General features: G+C 42.8%; 1 protein-coding gene across 1 annotated transcript in view; it reads right to left on the bottom strand.

The window, feature by feature from the left end:
- The window catches only part of Clic5 (CLIC family member 5), a 145,384-nt gene extending 131,248 nt beyond the window's left edge, over positions 1-14,136 (bottom strand). Inside the window, exon 1 of the mRNA XM_087567910.1 lies at positions 13,078-14,136. Coding sequence (XP_087424036.1) covers positions 13,078-13,632 — 555 coding nt within the window. The 5' untranslated portion in view covers positions 13,633-14,136. The remainder of the gene's footprint in view (positions 1-13,077) is intronic.
- Between the last annotated feature and the right edge of the window lie 6,207 nt (positions 14,137-20,343).

Genomic DNA, 20,343 nt, shown 5'->3' on the forward strand with positions numbered 1-20,343 from the left:
TCCCTACCCAAGGTAATGAGGGCAAGGCTGTTAAGCCCACTATAGCCAAAATTGTCCTTTCCCCGGCACACCTGCAGCTTTATAACTTCCTGATGTAAGCCCTCAGTGGCTCACTGCTACAGACCAAACACACTTGCTATTAAACACTCTTCTATAATCTTAGTCAATTCCTGGGTATAGTTTTATTTGCCCAATGTCTCTGATTTCAATCCCTCTATTCACCACCCAAACTATAGCGTACAATGTTCTCTCTAAATGGGTGGTAGTTGGGGATAGAGAGATGGCTCAGACCTCAAGTGTGAGGTTAGGCTGCTCATAGCTGCCTGTTAACTCCAGCTCTGGGGACTCTGCTGCCCCCTCCTGGCCTCTGTAGGCAACTGCATTTATGTGCACATACTCCCACAAACATAGAATTTAAAATAAAATGTAATTGTTAATAGAGTTGGATAGCTAGCTCGATGTTTCAAAGCAACGATTGCTGTTCAGAGGACACAGGTTCAATCTAGCACTGGCATGGGGACACAGCCAGCTGTAATTCTACTTCCAGGGATCTGACACCCTCTTTTTTGGCCTTCAGGGGCGCTGCATGCACCTGGTATACAGCTATCCACACTGGCCAAACATCCATACACATAAAATATGTTTTTAAGAATTAAAAAATATCAACACTATTAACAAAAAAAAAGGACCCAGAGAACTCACTTCCTATTTTCCACAGCAAGGTGACCAGTACAAGCCAACCCATTACACTATTGTGAGAAAGCCCTATTTCCTGCACTGTGGCTATATTTTTTTAAAATTCTCTTCTGGGTGGAGCCTTAAGAGACACAGGAAGTCATATAAATTCACAGGATGCAAGGCCAAGAAGTACAGGAAGTTACGAGATTCACTAAACCTCTCCCCTCAGGTCACATAATTAACCATCAACCTGTATGGGAGTGGACAGAGACTCTTCAGTGGAGTTGCCTACAGGCTGAGCACAGAGCTCCAGGCATGCATCTCTGAATCATCTGTCCACTCATGGAGCGGGCTTTTCAGGAATGCAGGTGCCTTTGAGTCAAACCACTCCTGCCAATTCCTCCAGTAAATGACTTGGTTCAGCAAGGTAGACAAACGCATGTGGAATCATTTGTGTGCTCTGGCAACTGTCACCTATCTGAGATGAGTAGATATCTGTCCTTCTCAAGAAAAAAAAACCCGTAAAATCATTCCACAGTATTCTATCTTCTGAAAGATCCCGCCTCTCGATCCCTTTTGAAATTCCCTGCCCATATGCCTGCCGACAGAGCCGATCAACCCTTCCCACTCCACAAAGCATTACATCTTCCCTAACCGACGTTTGAATCCACAGGACCGTCTGCATCCAACTGGACACCTCATCTCTTAAGTTCTTCCTCCATATAACGGCCTTCAATGCCATCCTCCCTGGAGTGTCTCAAGGTTCCTCACAGGAGCTGCCGCCCTTAGCATGCCACTCCTGAGGTACCTGAGGCAGTCACCCACCTGCTCCCACTCTCTTGTGTCTGGATACCTATGTGTATAGATGCAATCAAGTGGTCGTACTATTTCGCCTTTGGTGACCCCAACGATACAATTCAACTCTGTCATGTGGCACTCTGAGGCTTGCTCCTGTTGTCAACATTGATTTTCAGTGCCATCCACTCTCTGTTTTTTCCAACACGTTCAGAACTCTTTGCTGATCCCAAACACCTTTTGATTCTTTCGGCTTTCTGTTTTACTTTGCCTCCTGCCTCTCCAGCTGGATTTCTCCATGGTGTTTATTTCCAGGGCTTCCTACTACTTCCGGAGAAACCAGTCACTCCCTTCCCCCCATCACTTTCTACTGTGTTGTGCAGGGGGGCCAGGGATACCCCTTGTCTTGCTTATATAGAGAATGCTGGCAAGGCCTTGTGTATTTTGTGTGTGCTTATTCTACACAAAAGTGGCCACACATGTGGAGACCAGGGGTAAGCCTAAGGCATTGCTCCTCAGGAACCGCCCATCATGTTTTTTAAATTATAATCTCTCACCAAGCCTTAGGGTTATCTAGCAGGCTAGGCTAGCTGGCCAGTGAACCTCAGGGATTCTCCTAAGTCCAACTCCCCCACCCTGGGATTATAAAATCATACCACCCCATCTATATTTTAACATGGATGCAGGAGATGAAACTCGGTTCCTCCTGCTTGTATGGCAAGCACTTTATCATTGGCTCTAGGTTCATTTATGTTGCTGTGAGAAAGCATCCTAACCAAAAGCAGCTGAGGGGAGAACGGGCTCATTTGGCTAACTATTGACTTGGAGAAGTCAAGGCATGAACCCCAACAAACTGCCAACCATATTGCATGCACGGTCAAGAAGCATGTGCACCCATGCTGCCTTCTTGCTTATTTGCTTGGTTCCTTATGTGATTCAGGACCTCCTGGTAGGGAATGGTATTGCCCTTAGTGGGCTCTTTCAAGAAGTAATAATCAAGAACCCTCCCCCCTCAAATATGGCACTGGCCAATTTGATTTATACAATTCCTCATTTGAAATTCTCCTCTCAGGTGATTCTAGTTTGTTGCAAAGTAACGTTTAGACGGAAAAGTATACGGAATAATCTTCTCATAGATTTTTTTTCAGTGTCAGCAACCTAACAGAACACTTGGCACGCAACGGAGACTAAATTTTAATAACTTAGAGCTATAAATCAAAAATTAAATTTTTTGCCCTATTTATGCAGCTCAACAGTGTTTGCTCTTGACTCAGAGCTACTGCTCTAACATAGCCCCCCTGAATCATAGATTCTAGAGCCCAACACTACCTCACCTCGAGAATCAATTTTTAAGTCATTCTCAATGGTAATCCTCCTGAGCCGGCTGGTCAGAGTCTCGCAAAGAGGGCCCCACCTCACATTGCCCTTCTGCCGCTCACACTGCCGGCACGTGAGGTGCAGAGTACAGGCACAATAAAGATTTATTGACCTGCTGATTTAAGACATATAAAGAGAAACCTTAGAGAGAGCAGAGGACCAATCAGAGGCTCACCCCATGCAACTATAAAATGTTTATTATGGAGCGAGGGCATTGTTGAGGCGCCATCTAGTATTTTCTGGTATATGTAATAACCCTCATCTTAGCCTAGATAACTGTCCCTGCTTCACTTTTGTCAAAAAAAACCTTTGGTTTTTTTTTTGTTTCTTTTTTCTTTCTTTTTTTTTTTTTTTTGCTAATATCAAAATCTTTTCTGGGGAATGAAACTCAGGCCTCACATGTGCTGGGTACACTACATCAATGAGCTACCGTTCTAGCCAGTTTCTCACTCTTTGCCTTAGTTGGTTTAAACTTAACCTGCGTCCCAGGCTGACCTTAAACCTTCAATCCTCCTGCTTCTACCTCTCTAGTTGCTGAGATTACAGGTCTGTACCACTATGTCTGCTACCTCTCAAGGATTCTTTATGAACACTAATGATCTGGTAAGTTCTTGAGATTCAAAAAAAAAAGGTGGTAGAGCAAAGGACCCTACTTTCTGTGTCCACACTTGGCCCTGGTAGCTGGAGGGAGTGGCACCTTACTTTTCTATTTCTGAGGCATTGACAGAGCACTGTGCCTCAGAGATATCTCACTAGTTCTCAGTATAGCCGTCGGATCCTGACAGCTCTGCTATGATTTGCAAGTGTCCATTCTGCTTTCATAGCTTTGCCTAAGTAGACATAATTTAATATTGGCCTGTTTGCACAGACAGATGCTATAGGCCTTGCTTATAAAATCGAATGGTTTCCACCAGTACTTTGTGTGCACGAGCACGCTTCCAACTCATGAAGACCAGTCACTCCGCCTCCTGCCTTTAGACAAGAATAAAGTCCCTAGAAGGACCCGTGGCCACATAACTGACAGGTCTTCACAGCAGAGATGAACTCCGATTCCATTACCCTACCACAGGACCGCTCTGTGAGACGCTCTATGCTGACAGACTGGTTCCTTGTCTGCATTTCCCAATGTGGGCGGGCACACTTGAAACATGGCCCACAGGATTGAAGAACTGACTCTCATTTTATTCCATTTTAATTAATTACACAGAAACAGCTGCATGTACTTGTGCCTGTCACTTGGAATAATATTCTGGAAGAGCGGAGCCAGTTTCCAGAGAGTTGCTACTGTAGATATTAAAATGATACCCGCTGCATTCTTCCCTTTCACCACAGAAGAACAAAAGCACAGGCATGTCTGTAGCCACAGGACAGTGAACAATAGGCACTCGTTCCAGTCATTGTGCCTGCCTTCCATATTTACCTTAGGTGTGAGCATTGAAACCTCGGAACATTAAATGTTTGCTAAACAATGCATCCTGCTATTTATTTCAATGGTTGCCATGTGACTGTTGCCTGTAAGCCCTCTCAGTGCAGCTGATGGCTTTTAACAGACCTGGTGTTTATTGTTGATCCAAAGGCTCCTTCAGGGAGGAGAAAGAACTCAGTTACAAAGCACAAGAAAGGGGTGTGGCTTCCAGCCCAGATGGCTGACGTTTGCCACTACGAGCATAAACGGATCACTTAGTTTCAGATGAAAATATGTGCTATCCTTACCAGCCAGTCTTGAGCTTCGTTATCTTTGCATGTGTGAGAGATATGTGTATATGCATGTTTTTACATGTTCCTGCATGTGAGTGGGGGCATGTGCATGCCATGGTGTGCACATGGTGGTTAGATGTCAGTCATCACCTTATAGCTCCCTTGAGGTAGGGTTTCTTGTTGTTCATTGCCATGTATACCAGGCTTGCTGGCTGATGGGTTTCTGGATTTCTCCCATTTCACCGGGGAAGCAATGAGATTATAGACTTGTACTTCTATGTCTGGCTTTATGTAAGTTCTGGAGATTCAGATTCTGCTTTTCATGACTGTGTGGCAAGAATCTCTCTCACAAGGCATATCCACAACCCCCGTCTCATGTTTCTGAAGGAATGTCTTCGATTTAGGAACAGCACTGCCAATCCAAGTGGCTTTCACATGCATACGTTGGAATTCATACACAGGTAGATTCCGAACACTGAGGCTGGGTATGGGCATATAGCTTGCCAATAGGAGTTCACCTTGGCAGGAATACAAACAACTTTCCTTATGTTCTCCCAAAGGAAATTATAGCAACTCCAGAGGCTCAAATGGCATGAGATTAGCAGATGAGATATATTTGTAACTTTGTCTGTGAATAATTATCTAGGATATGCTGAGAACTGAAAACAAAAAGATAAAGACTTTGCAAATACAACACACCTTTAGGAGAGGAAGAATAAGGGTCAGAAAGGAACCTTTCACCAGAGGCCAACATATTTGCTGAAGCTGTCATTTTACAAATAATGCCAGGGCCATTCAACTGTGTTACACTTTGTGACTGTACTGGGCACTTCAATTCAAACTCAGAGAAAGGAAGGAGAGGCAGCTCAAAAGAAATGAGGACTTATGTTCACCTTAGATCATCCCAGCTACAGGTTGGGAGAGAAGAAAAGAAATCAGACTTCAGCATTACTGCTGGAAAATGATTTGAAAAAAGTGATTTTCAGATACGCAGAACAGGTACTATAGGATCTACATACAGTCTACCAGTCTCTATGCCAGTAAATAATGGGCTTTGGAATTTGAGCAGGTTGAGGCAGCTGGAATTGTCAGTTCTAAACACCGGGGAAGATAGATTGATATATAGATTGATAGATAGATAGATAGATAGATAGATAGATAGATAGATAGATAGATAGATAGATAGGGATGGATGGGTGGGTGGATGGATGAATGGATGGATGGGTGGGTGGACAGACAGACAGGACAAGAGCATATATCAGATGCTCTTAAGTATATGGCTATGTCCAGACTTACATACTCATTTGAAGAAACTATATGAAATCTAGGAAAAGAACTGAATGGAGTAGGAGAAACAACACCAGGTCCGCACATTGGATTGGTGAGACTTTGTCCTTCCAGGTAGTAGAGTAAGAGAATCTAGTGTGCAAGCATTGAGTAGTCTTCACAGGACCCTGCTCCATAAACGCAGCCAAAATAACTAGACAAATCGTTTCCAAGTATTTAACTTGCAGTGGAGAATGTGATTGGAGACTCAGTTTTTTCTCTCTGTGTACCAGCTGGTTTCCCACCCGCATTCAGAGACGTGGGGGTTTGCTTGAGTGCTTAGCTAGTGTCCCAGAGCACAGCAAGAAATGAACCACCCAAAGGCAAGCCCAACTAAAGTTCCCATAACCAACATAGGTCAATTCTGTTCAACTGGTATTTCTCAGCCTCAACTGTGGGCCAGATTCTGCTAACTGTGGGGGTCATATAGGAGCAAGAGGTGACTGGAAAGGGCCTTCACTGTGGAGGCTTCTGTTCAGTGGGGAACTGAGAAGAACCAGCCAACCAGATCATGGCAATCTGCAGTGATGACCATTATGACAAAGCTAAGTGCTGAAGAAAGGACCCTCAGAATTCCCTTGAGGGTTGGAGATATCTTCTTAGGGAACATGAGTCCAGAAAGAAAAGGGTTGACCAGATGGAGAAAATGAGTCTGTATGATAGTGAGAGGGTTTGTCAATATTTCCTCATAGAAGGGGGCTTAGAAACATCATTACACACTTTTCTGATGTCATAGTGCTCAGTCCTTCCTGATCCTCTCCTCCTAGCTATATGAAATTCTATCCCGGCTGCATGTGGTCTTTGGAAAATGTATAGAGTGTGGAGCTTAAGTGTATGTAATGAGGACTCCATCTATGTAGCTGGGAAAATAATGTCAACATTCAGAAGCAGGTGGTACTTTCTATGGATGTAGTTCTTTGAGTATCACCCAGGCTCCTGTAAGTAACCCCTCACTTATACTCCTATGAAACAAAAAGACCTATTGACTTTCCAAGGTGTCTTAGGTGGAATGGTTCCTTCTATTTTCTTGCCCTATCTAAGATGAACAGATATTTGAATTTCTTTAGGACGAGTTCAACCAACACTTAGACATATTGTCTCCTACCACCTTCATTTTGAGAATTAATATAATCCCCGTTTGAGTAACACTCCCTTTTAATCTTTTGAAGAGATTCCTCAAGATGACAGAAAGGTTTAGAGAAAACAGTTGACTACACAGAAAGACAAAGTAGGTTTCACTGAAGTCAGCTCTACTCCCTCCCACATGGGCTTCGGAGCAGGAGTGCCCATGTAGGGGAAAAAAGACTATGTCACAATGGCAGATTTCCAAGAGAAGGTTCTGAAGTCACCTGATGCAGAATATTTTGCACAGAATCTTGGAACATTCTTGGGCCTTCTGAAACATCAAGATGAACTTTCAGCCTCCCAAGCCACAGGTGTCAATGCAAAGAAAAGCACCCTTGACTAACAGCCTAGAGTACCAGCTTGCCAAAGACAGCTCTGTGGAAGACGCTTAAGTTGTCTTCTTCTTATTGGGTTGTAATCTTTTTGACATGGTACTGGGATTCTGTGGACTTCTTTGGTTGGTGAAATTGATTTTCAAAGCAAAGCAGTTCACATGGGCCCCTCAGAAATGACTTTGAATGTGACTGAGTCTTGATAGAGTTCTCAGCATTGTAATTAAGGTGAAGTCATAACAAGAATAGTGGTCTGTCGACACCCACCCATTGCTTCGTTTCTGTATGCTTCATTGGTTCTGTGGAAGAACAAGTGCTCAAGAGACAAGCTCGGGCTTATGTATTCTTTTGTTTTGTTTTGGGGGGTTTTGTTGTTTTAACATTCATTTATTCACTTTAGGTCCCAATTGCAGCCCCCTCCTCCTAGACCCCCTCATACAGCCTCTCCCTCCTTTTCCTCTGAGAAGGGGAAGCTCCACCCCCACCCCAGGTACCAACCCACCCTGGCACATAAAGTCACTGCAGGACCAGGCACATCCTCTCCCACTGAGGCCAGACAAGGCATGTCAGTTAGGGGAACAGGATCCAAAGTCAGGCAGAAGGGATGGGGAGGGGAAAGAGGGTGGGAATCAGATGTAGGAAGAAAGATAGGGCCAGGAGAGTAAATGGAAATTGGTGGTGGGTATAGGGAGGAAGAGTAACTCCAGGATATGCCAGAGACCTGGGATGGGGGAGTCTCTAGAGAGTCTATGAGGCCATCTATAAAATAATATTACATTAATTACTAATTACTAAAGTTTTCTGTGTGTTAGAGCCCAGCACTTAAATATTTGGGTATACACCATAATGAGTTGGAAGGAAACAGCCTTAATTGCACACTGTCCTTTACAATTAAATCTTTGAATGGATCTTAGACATGAATCATATAGATGTCTTGGTCCTGCTCTAGGTGGCATGTAATTAGGTTGCCTGTTATCTGGTACAGTGCTTTGCTCTGACTCCCCAAAATAATTCTATTACTCTTGATAGCTTCCAGGATAAACTCCATGTTCCTTAGATTGTAGGTAAAGTGACATGTTAGCTCTCCATGTTCGCTATCTAGGACCTCCATAGACTCCCACCCACCCAACTTCAGGAACGTAAGTCATATTCTTGTGTTCCTCTGCTGTGTGTTGCTGGGGCTAGCCTTCTTCAGCTTTAGCTGAACTGTGTGGTTCAACATCCAGGTCCAGCCTCCTCTCTCTCATCACTCAATGAGGTTCTATAGTTTCTCACCTACAATGATAACCTTGTTTGTCTTAAAGGCAAATGGATTAAAGGAGATGCTTATGGAAGATTGTAGGAAGAACTTGGATACTCAAGAGACCTGATCTCAGCAGGCACTGGCCCAGGAAAAAGTCCCATGCCTCCATGTAGCATGGGAGAATGAAGGCTGTAATGGCTGTTTTTGGTTGTCAACATGATTATACCTGGAGTGAACTATAGTGCAGAAATGGAGGGTGCACCTGTGAGAGATTTTTCCCTTGGTCTGAAGTGGGTAAGTCCACTTCTAGTCCAGACCTTTGAGGTGTGAAGACACACACCTTTGTCCAGGTTCTGAGGCAGGAAGACAGACATCTTTAAACTGGGTCTAAAGGCTGGGTGATACAGGCCTTTAATTTGGATCTTGAGGTGGGACGACTCAATATCTTTACTGCGGTCCATGCCTTTGAGTGAATGTCTATATAAGAACATGGAGGAAGAAAGCTTTGCCCTTTGCCTGCTTGTCCTTGCCTTGCTATCATATCCACTCCTTCAATGATATTGGAGGCTACTTCTGAATTCCAGCATATACTGAAGATACACAGCTTTGTGGGACTGAGCAATTATTAGATTCAGGGTTTTTACATTCACTGCCAGCCATTGTTGGATTAGCTGGACTGCAGTCTGCAAGTCATCCCAACAAATTCCCTTGATATGTACTTATATAGATTCATTTCATGAGTTCTGTGACACTAGACAATCCTGACTGATACCAAGGCCTAGGAATCGATATGATCTTTTACAGTGTACATCTCATTGACATAACAAGTCAGCACTCATCCACAATTCTCATCCATTTTTTCACTTATGTATTATATCAGTGTGGTGTATTAAGAATGTATTTGTATAATATAAAATATGTAAAATGCTACCATTTAAGAGGACTTGGTAAATATGTATGTTGATTTTATCATTTTTAATTGTAATTCTAACATTCTATGACCACATGAATTAGGTTGAGTAGCCTATCTTGGATTCCATGACCCTTGGCATTACAACAACCTCCTGATAAAATCCTCAATAAAATCCTTGTGAGCATTTTTATTATTAATCTATAGTAATAAAAGTATTCAGCGAAGCATCTTCTATCCTGTGTCAAGTTATAATAAAAATCATTCCTTTAGAAACACAACTTCTGTGATCCTGAAGGAGGCACACAGCCATGATCCCAGCACTTAGGAAGTAGAGGCAGGAAGATCAGGAGTTCCAGGTTATCCTCAAGTACATAATGAGTTTGAAGCCATCCTAGGCTCCATGGGACTCTGCCTGGAGACAACAAACAACGGCAGAAACACAAGCAAGACCCCACAGAACCAAATAAAAGCCAGATAAGAAAATACTCTTGATAGAGTAGCCAGGGTCTCAGTTTGCCGCTGGCCAGATGGTGCTTCTCAGTTTTCTTAATGCTGCTATTTTTAATACAGTTCTCATGTTGTGGTGTCCCCCAACCACAAAATTATTTCATTGCTACTTCATAACCAATTTGGCTACTTTCATGAATTATAACGTAAATTTCTGATATGCAGGATATCCGCTATGGCCCACAGGTTGAGAAACAGTGTACCACAAGCTCATGACTATGAGTCTCAAAGATACCAGATATAGTCATTTATGTTATGTCACCTGCCTTCAGGATGACACTCTTTATATTTCCTATGAAAAGTTTTAGTTCTGCTCAAACCTATTCCTTCCACAAGCTGTGTATCTCTCCTTTCGGACATCATGAGTGATCTAATCACAGACAGGCTCTGTTGATCATGGTTGTCAATATTTTATAGAGACGGGCTTCACAAGAGCCACGGATACACAGGAATATTGGTTCTAGGTCAATCTTTCTAACCACATCCACATTTAGAGATGATCACCTTCGTCATTCTCCTGGACTGGATGATTGAAGGCTTCATCTGTGTACACAGCTGATGAACAGCTAGGGCTATGCACCTGGGAACCAAAGACCGGAAGAACTGGAGTAGATGGCATTTCAAGTGTGGGGAAATTCGGGCCCAGGAATATTTCATACGATACAATTGGCATAGAAGAATAGACCAGTGTTCTTTCCACATCATTACGCTTTCATAATAGAATAAAACAAACGTATAGTTTCTCAGGGCTTACTTGCAACAAACATTGTGCTTAAAATAAAAGTTATTTCTGTAAGATTCAAATTCAGTAGAATAAATTATTCAGGCCCCTGTATATTGGCACTCACCATATATCAGACAAGGTGTCAAGCACTTTACATGCATTACCTTGTTTTATTATTCAGGACACCCCTATGAGGGATCTGTCAGTGTAGCATACACTTTTCCAGTGAGCAAACTGGAGTGGAGAGAAACTAATAATTCAACAAAAATTAATTTGCAATCTCAAATCTAGTTGAGTTGGCAGAATGCTTGCCTAAGGTGCACAGAGAAAAGAAAGTCCAGCAGTGCATAAAACCCAGCCTGGTGGTGTACTCCTGTAACTGCAGCACAAGAGAGGTAGAGGCAGGAAGGTTAGTTCAAGGCCTTTTTCAGCTACAGCAAGTTGGGGGCTAGCCTGAGGCACATAAGACTCCTTCTGTCTCTCGAATAATTAATTTTGGAAGCCATTCTGCCTTGGTTAATGACATTTTTGCTGCCCGTGACAAATGGTGTGCATTTGTGTCATTTTCCTTCGTTAAAAAAAAAAATCAACCAGTTTCTTAAAAAGTGAGTTTGAACACTGCGATGTCATTTTGATGTGGACACAAAGATGGGCAGGTTGCTTGATGCCACCTCCTCCATGGAGCCTCTACTGATTTCTCTTTGCACAGCTCCGCACCTCCTCTGGAACACACGGAGCATTCCACTGTCCTTCTGTCTCTCACAACATGGTGTCCATCTCTTAAGAGCGAAAGTCATATCTTCCCCACCCCTTCTCTCCTCAGTGCTTGGCATGGTACTACCCAAAGAAGCTTCATGTGAGATTTTTAAAAGGTAGATTGAGGGAGACACGATACGTAAAACACAAGACACAACACAAAGCACAAAGCAGTGTATACTGAAGTGCTCCACTGAAAAAGCTCACTTCGCCTGCAGTATATAACCATCATGGGAAGAGATTATCATGGCATGGAGTTTCAAAGGTTCATAGAGTAATTGTTTTTTGAAACAAAGCCTCTTGTATTCCAAGTTAGCCTGGAATGGAGCCAAGGATAATCTTGGACTTCTGAGCTTCTCGTCTCCACCTTCCTGTACTAAGATTAGATTTCTGCCAGGACTAGAAATTTTTTGTGACGCTCAAGGTGGTATGAGATGTCTGTGTCAGCAAGAACTCTACGAACTGAGATATATCCCAGGCCCAGGAGCAGCCATACTTTTTTCTCTTGTGTGTATGTGGTGCATGTCTTGGGTGCATGTGTGTGTGCCTGCATGCAGGAATATGCATATAAAAGGTTAGGGCCAGCATCAGCAGTCTTTTAGGTTGGTTTTCACCCTATTCATTGGGACAAAGCCTCTCTGTTGAACCGAGAGCTTGATAATTCAGCTAATCTTAGTAACCATCTTGCTCCAGGGATGGTCTATGTCTGCCTTGGGAGGACTGGAGTTACAGCCAGACCGCCATACCCACTTGGCATTTACGTAGGTTCTGGGATCTGAACTCCATCCCTCACACTTGAGCATCTAGGCTTTAACCACGGAGACATCTTCCCAACCTTAGTATTCATTTTTATTAGCCAGAAACAGCAATATACACCAATGTGTTTTCACATGAAGAAATTCACGTGAAGGTGACTGCCATGGTAAGTAGGGGGTTGAGTGACTTGTTTAACTCTAAATCACTTTACATCTTGGTAATGTCCATATTTATAACCTTTATATTATCGATCTAAGACAAAGATCACCAAATGCCTTTGTTTCGGTATCATAGGCATTAAATATTAACACATGATTGGCGTCTAGGTACTTCTCAAACTATTATTTTTTGAGTTTTATTGGTGTTGGCAGAGCAGATATGACGACAGATACATCATTTTCTGGCCAAGTATCTGAAGTCTGTACAACCTTAGAAATGCAAGGAGGAGGAGACTCAAGTACCTGAAAGGAGATAAGACGTCCTCTCGCTGGCTTTGGTTTCATTTTGAAAAATGACATTGGCAAAAGAAAAGTTAACCAAGCGGGAAAATGCAGATGTAAAGATTTGAGCGGCAGTTTCTGAGCACTTGTTTCATCTCTTAGAAAGTGCTTTGCCTGTGGTTTATAAAAGTCGATGATTAAACACACACTTCAAATGGACTTTCGGATTCTGATCATTTTGAGAAGTCCTGGCACTATTCCAAATGACCAATTTAATCACCTCTGCTCTGAAGTATGGCTGGTGACCCACTCGCTAGGACATCGTACACTATCCCCGATCCACAGAGCAAAACAAAACTCTGAACCCTTCACCCTGTGTAGGTGTGCCTGTCAGAGACAGCCCTTACCTTCACAAACAGGAAAATCTCAGGGCTGCTGGAAGCTGCTGTCTTTTCCTCCAAACCAGCAGCCGCAGAAGGGCAGGTAGGGGAGTCTTCCTGGTTTGTGGCAAGGACCTTGCTGTGCTGAACCCGGAAGCTCAATAAAGAAGGCACCTCTTCCAGCTCTTCCTTGACCGATCTTTCATTTTCCTGAGGCTTTTCCCACACGTAAGGCTCTGGGTCCTGGCTTGGTGAATTTGAGTCTCCCACTGAGACATCCTCGACTTCCCGGAGCTCAGAATATACCTCATCAGGCAGGAGGTAGCCATCTGCTTCTGGCTCCAGAGAGGTTGGGGTGACCTCGTCACTTTTCGAGACATACGGTGATAAATAGTCGTACTCTTGGCTTTCTAGCCTGGTGGCATACAGATTGTTTTCGGTCCACACGTCTTCATGAACTCTATCATACAAAGGAGCATCATTTTCCTCCTGCAGGGCTGGAGCCTCATCTGTAGTCCTCTTTTGGATTGTATCATAGATATCAGCATAGTCTTCATTTATATTAGCGTAGTCTTCATTCATTGTTGCTTCGTCTGGCAGATCCTTTCCCAGGCAGAGCTGAGTAGGTTTGGCTAAGCAACAGGCTAAAGGATGATGCTTCACCCGGCACAGAGGAATCAATGGGCTCTTGAAAGGCAGCCCTTAGCAACAGCTATCAATGACAGGTCTCTAACAATCATTTACCGGAGATTTAGTAAGCAAACCACGGGTTCACTGGACAGAAGATAAAGTTCGTTCACTTGGTTAACCCCTTCACTGCTGAAGATACTCTCAACTAGATGCTGGTGTTTCCTCCATACCCAGCAACTCTAAGAAGTTGAAGTGTCAATGCAGTTCAAGTTGAAATTCTGAACAGTCATCTTCTTGTGAATCGTGGAGGAGCCCTCTGCTGCAATCACACTAACTACCAACCCCATACAAGAGATACCCACAAGTCAGTGGAGGACTATAAGACAGTGTGAACATGTCTGCTTACAGCTGAATTCAGAACTGTTTGCAAACGATGTTCTCTGTCATGAATTTCACACAGCCCAGCTGTGTAACCAATTTCATTTATAGCTCTTATCTGGAACCTCCAGTAGGTGATTAAATGGCAGAAGGAAAAGAAGATAAGTGTCCATGGACTCATCAATACAGACCACACCAAATGAGACTCGGACATTTGTGGCTTGGGTTTTATAGTCCTCATTTAGGCTAGATATGTCTAAATGATCCTCTAGACCAGCATCCAATACTCTTAACCACTGCCACATCTCTGCAGCCTAGCCCCCAAATTATAACCGTATCTTCCTTTCAATTTACAGGTATCCCTTGCCCCCTGTATCTAAGCTGATTGATTATACCTTAGTGTTATTTTGGATTACACATCTGTAAGAGGTTCTAGAGGAGATTAGGTGGATGGCATTTATGGACACTTTACTATTTAGGGAAGATGAAGAAAGAAAGCAGTTAAAGTTGAAACATTAAATATTGTAAAAACAAGACAAACGGAATACTCAGTCAAATATCAATGGCATGGGATGACAAGATTATATTGTTTTAATTAATAAAGAAATAGAGCACCCAAAATAATACCACTTGTAAAATAGAGTGCACTGTATGCCATCAAATACCAAGGCAGAACATCCTGCTTCATCCTATCCCCCCATCTAATATTGTCATCTGGACACTTTATATATATACCTAGGAGGGGCTACGTTCTCAACATCTGCACCCATTTTCAGGAATGGTGTCTCACTGTCCATTTCTGGACTGCTTCATTTCAACTGTCAAGTCGTTACAGTCTAAAAACACCTGGCAAAGAGGTTCTTAATGAGGAATTATCTAGTTAGCCTCTGAGCACGAGGGATTGTTGTGGTAGTTAATTGACTCGGCCCACTGCAGGCAACACCATTCCCTAGGCTGTGCTCTAACCTATATAAGAGTGAGGAAAACTAAGAGCAAGCAAGCAAGGATGCATGCATTTCTCTCTCTCTGTTCTTGATCGTGGCTGTGATTTTTAAGTTCCTGCCTTTACTTTCTTGTAGTAAGGGACCGTAAGCTGGAAATCTGACCCAAATAAACCCTCTCTTTCCCTGCATTGCCTTTTGTCCAGGTATTTGTCACAGCAGCAGGGCAAAAACAGGACCTCATCTTTCTTCCTTATTCGGGGTACCTCTAGTTGTCTTCTTCTGTCTCCACCATGAACAAGTTGGACCCTCTTGGAGGTGTTATGTCTCTTTTCTGGAACCTTCAATACAGGAAAGCAACATCTTGAAGCAGATGAGCCTACAGATTGAGCCTACAGATTGCCCAAAGGTGACCAGCTTCACACAGAGCAGAAGATGCAGTGCCTGTATATGTATATGTATATGTATATGTATATGTATATGTATATGTATATGTATATGTATATGTGTATGTATATGTGTATGTGTATGTGTATGTGTATGTGTATGTGTATGTGTATGTGTATGTGTATGTGTATATGTATATGTATATGTATATATGTATATATGTATATATGCATATAACACAAAAATGTTCTCCTGACTTACTCAGAAAAGAGAAAGGGCTGCCTGGTTTGATACCTAATTCCACTGGGTTCAGGATACAGGTTTCATGTTTTCTTTGTGTGTGTTGGTGTTCACTTACATATGTATTCATGTGGGTGTGTGCTTATATGTACAGGTGCTCAGACATGTGCATGTGAATGCATATGGAGGCCTGAGTCTGATATCGTATCTTCCTCCACTGCTTTCCGCCATACCTTTTGAGACAATGTTTCTCCCTGAAGTTGGAGCTCATGGATTCAGATAGCTGACTGATCAATAAGTTCCAGGACTCCACGTGTCTCCACCCCCCAGCTCTATGCCAACACATCTACCTCTGTACAGGTACATCTAGCTTTTGCATGGACACTCAGGAACTGAACTCATGTCCTCATGCTTGTCCAATTTTACCAATGGCGCCTCCTCCCAAGCCCAGTTTATATTTTCTGGACAGTATTTCCCAGTTCTACTGTCTTTAGGTCTCTTTCCCAAAATACAAGCTTAGCATGAACTAATGTTATACTAACAATGTCAGTCCACGGCAGGAGACATATTACAATGGTGGTTCCATAGAGTTGAAATGAAACTGAAAATTCATACTGCTTAGTTCATTCATTTTTCTCTTTTACTGTGATGAACATCATGACCAAGGCAAAGAAAGGTTTATTTGATATTATGCTATCAGAGGGACGCATGTCTATAATGTCTAGGTAGTGGCATGCAGGATGGCTGGAGTAACAAGTGCAGAATCATACCTTGAACTGCAGGCAGGATGCAGAGCAAATTGGAAATGGCACAAGTCTGACCCTGATGACATACTCCCTCCACCAAGGCCATACCTTCCAAACAGTACCCACTGGGAACCAGGCCAAAGTCTACAACTTGGTCATTCAAACCAGCTCCCCCAGGAACCTTGTAGACACCCCTGTATGCTGTAATCACAATGCATTACCCAGGTTGTCTATGGGGACACTGGTGTAGACCAACCTATGGTATAACAAGCTGTATGAAAAAGTAGTATATACAGTTATGCAAAGTAGACAGTACCCAGAAATCATAATAGTAACTATGTTACTGGTCATATAATAGTTCTGTGATTGTAGAGTGTATCTCCTCTATTTAAAGAAATAAAATCTTAATATAATACAATTTTCCCTGTTCACCTGGCACCAAGCTCACATATGTTGTGTTTATGAGTTCTATTAGTGGGCCATATCGCAGGACTGTCCAACCATTTGGTACTGTGGTGGGTGGCATTCATAGCTAGTCTAGGATGCATGCAGCTAATAGGATATAGATTGGCCACAAATTACCCTATTGCAATATAGATTTGTGTAAGGAAAGTCTATGGGTGTTCATACTATGAAGAAATCACCCAATGGTGCATTTCTCAACATGTATTCTCATCATTACAACTACAGGGGTGCAGGGAGGCAGCTGCCATCTTGGAATTCTTGGGCTTCTGTTGTAGAAGGTGTTTTAAACAGGGTTTCTCTGTGTAGCCCTTACTGTCCTGGATCTGGTTCTGAAGACCAGGCTGGCCTCAAACTCAGAGATCCACCTGCTTCTGCCTTCCAAATGCTGGTATTGAAGGCATGTGCCACCACCACCTGGCTAGATTTTTTTTTTAATATGAAGAAATTTTTTCTGTTTATAAAGGAAATTCATACACACACACACACACACACACACACACACACACACACACACACACACACTATTTCAGATATTGAATACCATATCGGGTGATGTAACTTGTAAATTTAGAAAATTGAAAGGTAGATTTTTGTTGTTGTTGCTGCTGCTTCTGCTGCTAAACCAAATGAAATTTAAAAAGGCAGAGGATGCTGTTAAGACTGCTCATCAAATCCAGCACTGAGAAAAAGAGATTGCTTGTGTTAGCTTACCTCTGTGTCCTTCCCAAATGGCAATGCTGTGATTCTTCAGAAAATACAGATTTATGACCACAGCTGGAAGTCCACCCACTGTCGGGCAGGACACATTCAGAGGGTGGACCACTTCCCTTCCGGGTAGTGTAGTCAATTGCTATCCATATGCAGCATTTGCAAGTAGCATAGACAAGCCAAAAGGAAGATGGAACAAATAGTGAGATTGAAGGAAGAGAAAAAAAGTGTTCAGCAAGGCCTTTTGTGTGAGAGTGTGTATGTGTATGTATGCGTATGTGTGCATGTGGGGGATTATGTGCCCATGAGTGTTTCAGTACCTGTGTGATGTATGCGCACAGTGTGATTTATGCAGGTGTGTGTGATATAGACACATGTGTGAGGGTGTGATGAATGTATATGAGTGTGTGTATGATGTATGCACATGAATGTGTGGGTTCAAGTGTATATGGAGTCCAGAGCAGACTATCCTCCCTATTCCTCTATTGCTTCTACTGTCTGTCTTTCTATTTTGAGACAGGGTCTCCTAATGGACTTGGAATTTATCATTTGTACTAGGCTGACTGGCCAGGAAGTTCTTGGGGCCCTACCCGTCTCCTTTCCCAAAGCCCAAGCCTTTTATGTGGGTGCAGGGAATTCCAACCCAAGTCCTCATGCTTTCAAAGAAAGCGCTCTTAGCCACAGAGCTACCCTCCTGCCCCAGAGGTATTTCATTTAATAAAAGTTGTGTAGACATAGGGAGACCAACCTGCACATTGCTTTAGCAACGTGTAATGTGGGGTTGGGGTACTTGAGTTCAAACTCCCCTCCCTGAGGACTCCTGGTCACAATCCTCTAAACTTTCATAATCATCGTTATGAAAATGGAATATCCTCCTCAAAGCATTGCTGGGAAAAGTACGTGTAATCTATGAGTAAACTCTCAGTATCCAGCAGACGAGACGGCACAGGTGTTCTGTGCTAGTGCCTTACATCTAAGCACTACCTGACATAAGACTTTCAGAAGAGGAAGAAAATGATGGAGAAGAAACATAATTAATCATAACACATTAGCATATAGACGGAACCGCATTTCAGTGTATCGAACTGATTGGTATGCATTTGGGAACGTGCTCTCCTTCAATGAACTAATCCCTAGTAATCATAGTGATTGAATTTGCATGTTGCAATAGTTTCAACCTTCAAAAGTCAATCACAGACATCGTTTTTTATGATGTGTGTGCTTTCCTAAAAGTGAGCCTGAAAATTCCAGATGCTAGAGCTGATACATAGTGATAATGCATTGAAATGAATGTGAAGATGGTCATTTTCAAAAATCAGATGCAAACCTTTGAAGGAATCATGTTCAAATCACTGAGAACCTCTGGTGCTTCTGCTCCCAGAGTCCACGAGAGGGCACCATTGTCCACCGTATCTGATCTCTCTCCCTAAAACTTGACAAGCTAGAGCAAAAATTGTATCTCAGAATGGAGTCAGCCTTGGAGCGTTCCCTGAGGTGATCTGCTTAAAGGAGGGCATCTTCACGTTCTAAACCTTGTCAAACGCATGTGATCAGTGTAAGTCAGGTTGCTTTAGGAATCAGTATTACTTACAATTCACTTAACAACTATTACATTTTATTAAAAAAAAGCTTTTAATTTGTATGTGTGGGTGGGGGTGGGTTTAAATGTGTGGTTATGTGTATGTACATGTGTATGGAGGCCAGAGATTGGTGTTGGACACATTCCTCTCTCCACCTTAATTATTTTTTAATTAAATCGTATGTATTTGTTTATTCATTTATTTTTATTTATTTACTTAGAGTTGGTGTTTATTGAGATTGAAGCACAGTGATTGGCTAAACTGGTTGGGCATTGAGCTTGGAAGATCTATGTCAGATTTTATTGTGACTCTCTGTCCCCAAGCCTCAGTTCTAGGATTATAAATGTGTACCTCCACACCTGGCCTGTATGTGGTGCTGAGGATCTGAACTCTGGTCCTTGAGCTTTTAGACGCTTTACCATTAAGGCATCTCCCCAGCCCTCTGCTTTTGGAAACTTAAAGAGATCAATTCGTGTATACTAATGGTGTACAACATAGTGCGTGCGTGTGTGTGTGTGTGTATGTGTATTTGTGTGTGTGTGAGCCATATATGTGCCCGTGTGTGCCATGTGTGTTCATGGTGTGTGTGTGTGTGAGCCACGTGTGTGTGTGTGTATTTGTGTGTGTGTGTGTGTATTTGTGTGTGTTTGTGAGCCACATATGTGCCTGTGTGTGCGACACATGTGTGTTCATGGTGTGTGTGTGTGAGACACGTGTGTGTGTGTGTGTGTGTGTGTGTGTGTGTGTGTGTGTGTGTATGTGATGGCTAAATATACTTAGCTTACTTCATAGACTTTATACTTTGTGTGGTGAGAACACTCAAAACATGTTCTCCAATCAATTCTCGAACATATAATATTTTCTTATTAACTTCCGTCGCCACGTGGTACAACAGACTTGTTTAGTTACTTTCAGAGGTTCCAGGACAAAATACCTGATTAAGGCAACTCACAGGAGCCAAAGGATCTACTCTGGCTCCTAGCTGCAGGCATGTCTAAGCTGCAGCCTGTGGGCTGCATGCAACCTGAGCGCTGTGGCCCAATACACTTCTAGATGACAACACCCTGGATACCCCTGGTAGGTGGGCAGTCTGCCATGGCAAAGGAAGACATTGAGTTGGGAGTAGTTTGTGTCTGGCAGAAAGACCTTGCTCACATCTGGGGATATCAAGAAACTGAGAAATGTCCCGCTTCTCTGATTACCAGGACCCTAGCCCAT

Source organism: Rattus norvegicus, chromosome 9, assembly GCF_021556685.1.
Source record: "Rattus norvegicus strain SHRSP/BbbUtx chromosome 9, alternate assembly SHRSP_T2T, whole genome shotgun sequence".
Lineage (NCBI taxonomy): Eukaryota > Metazoa > Chordata > Mammalia > Rodentia > Muridae > Rattus > Rattus norvegicus.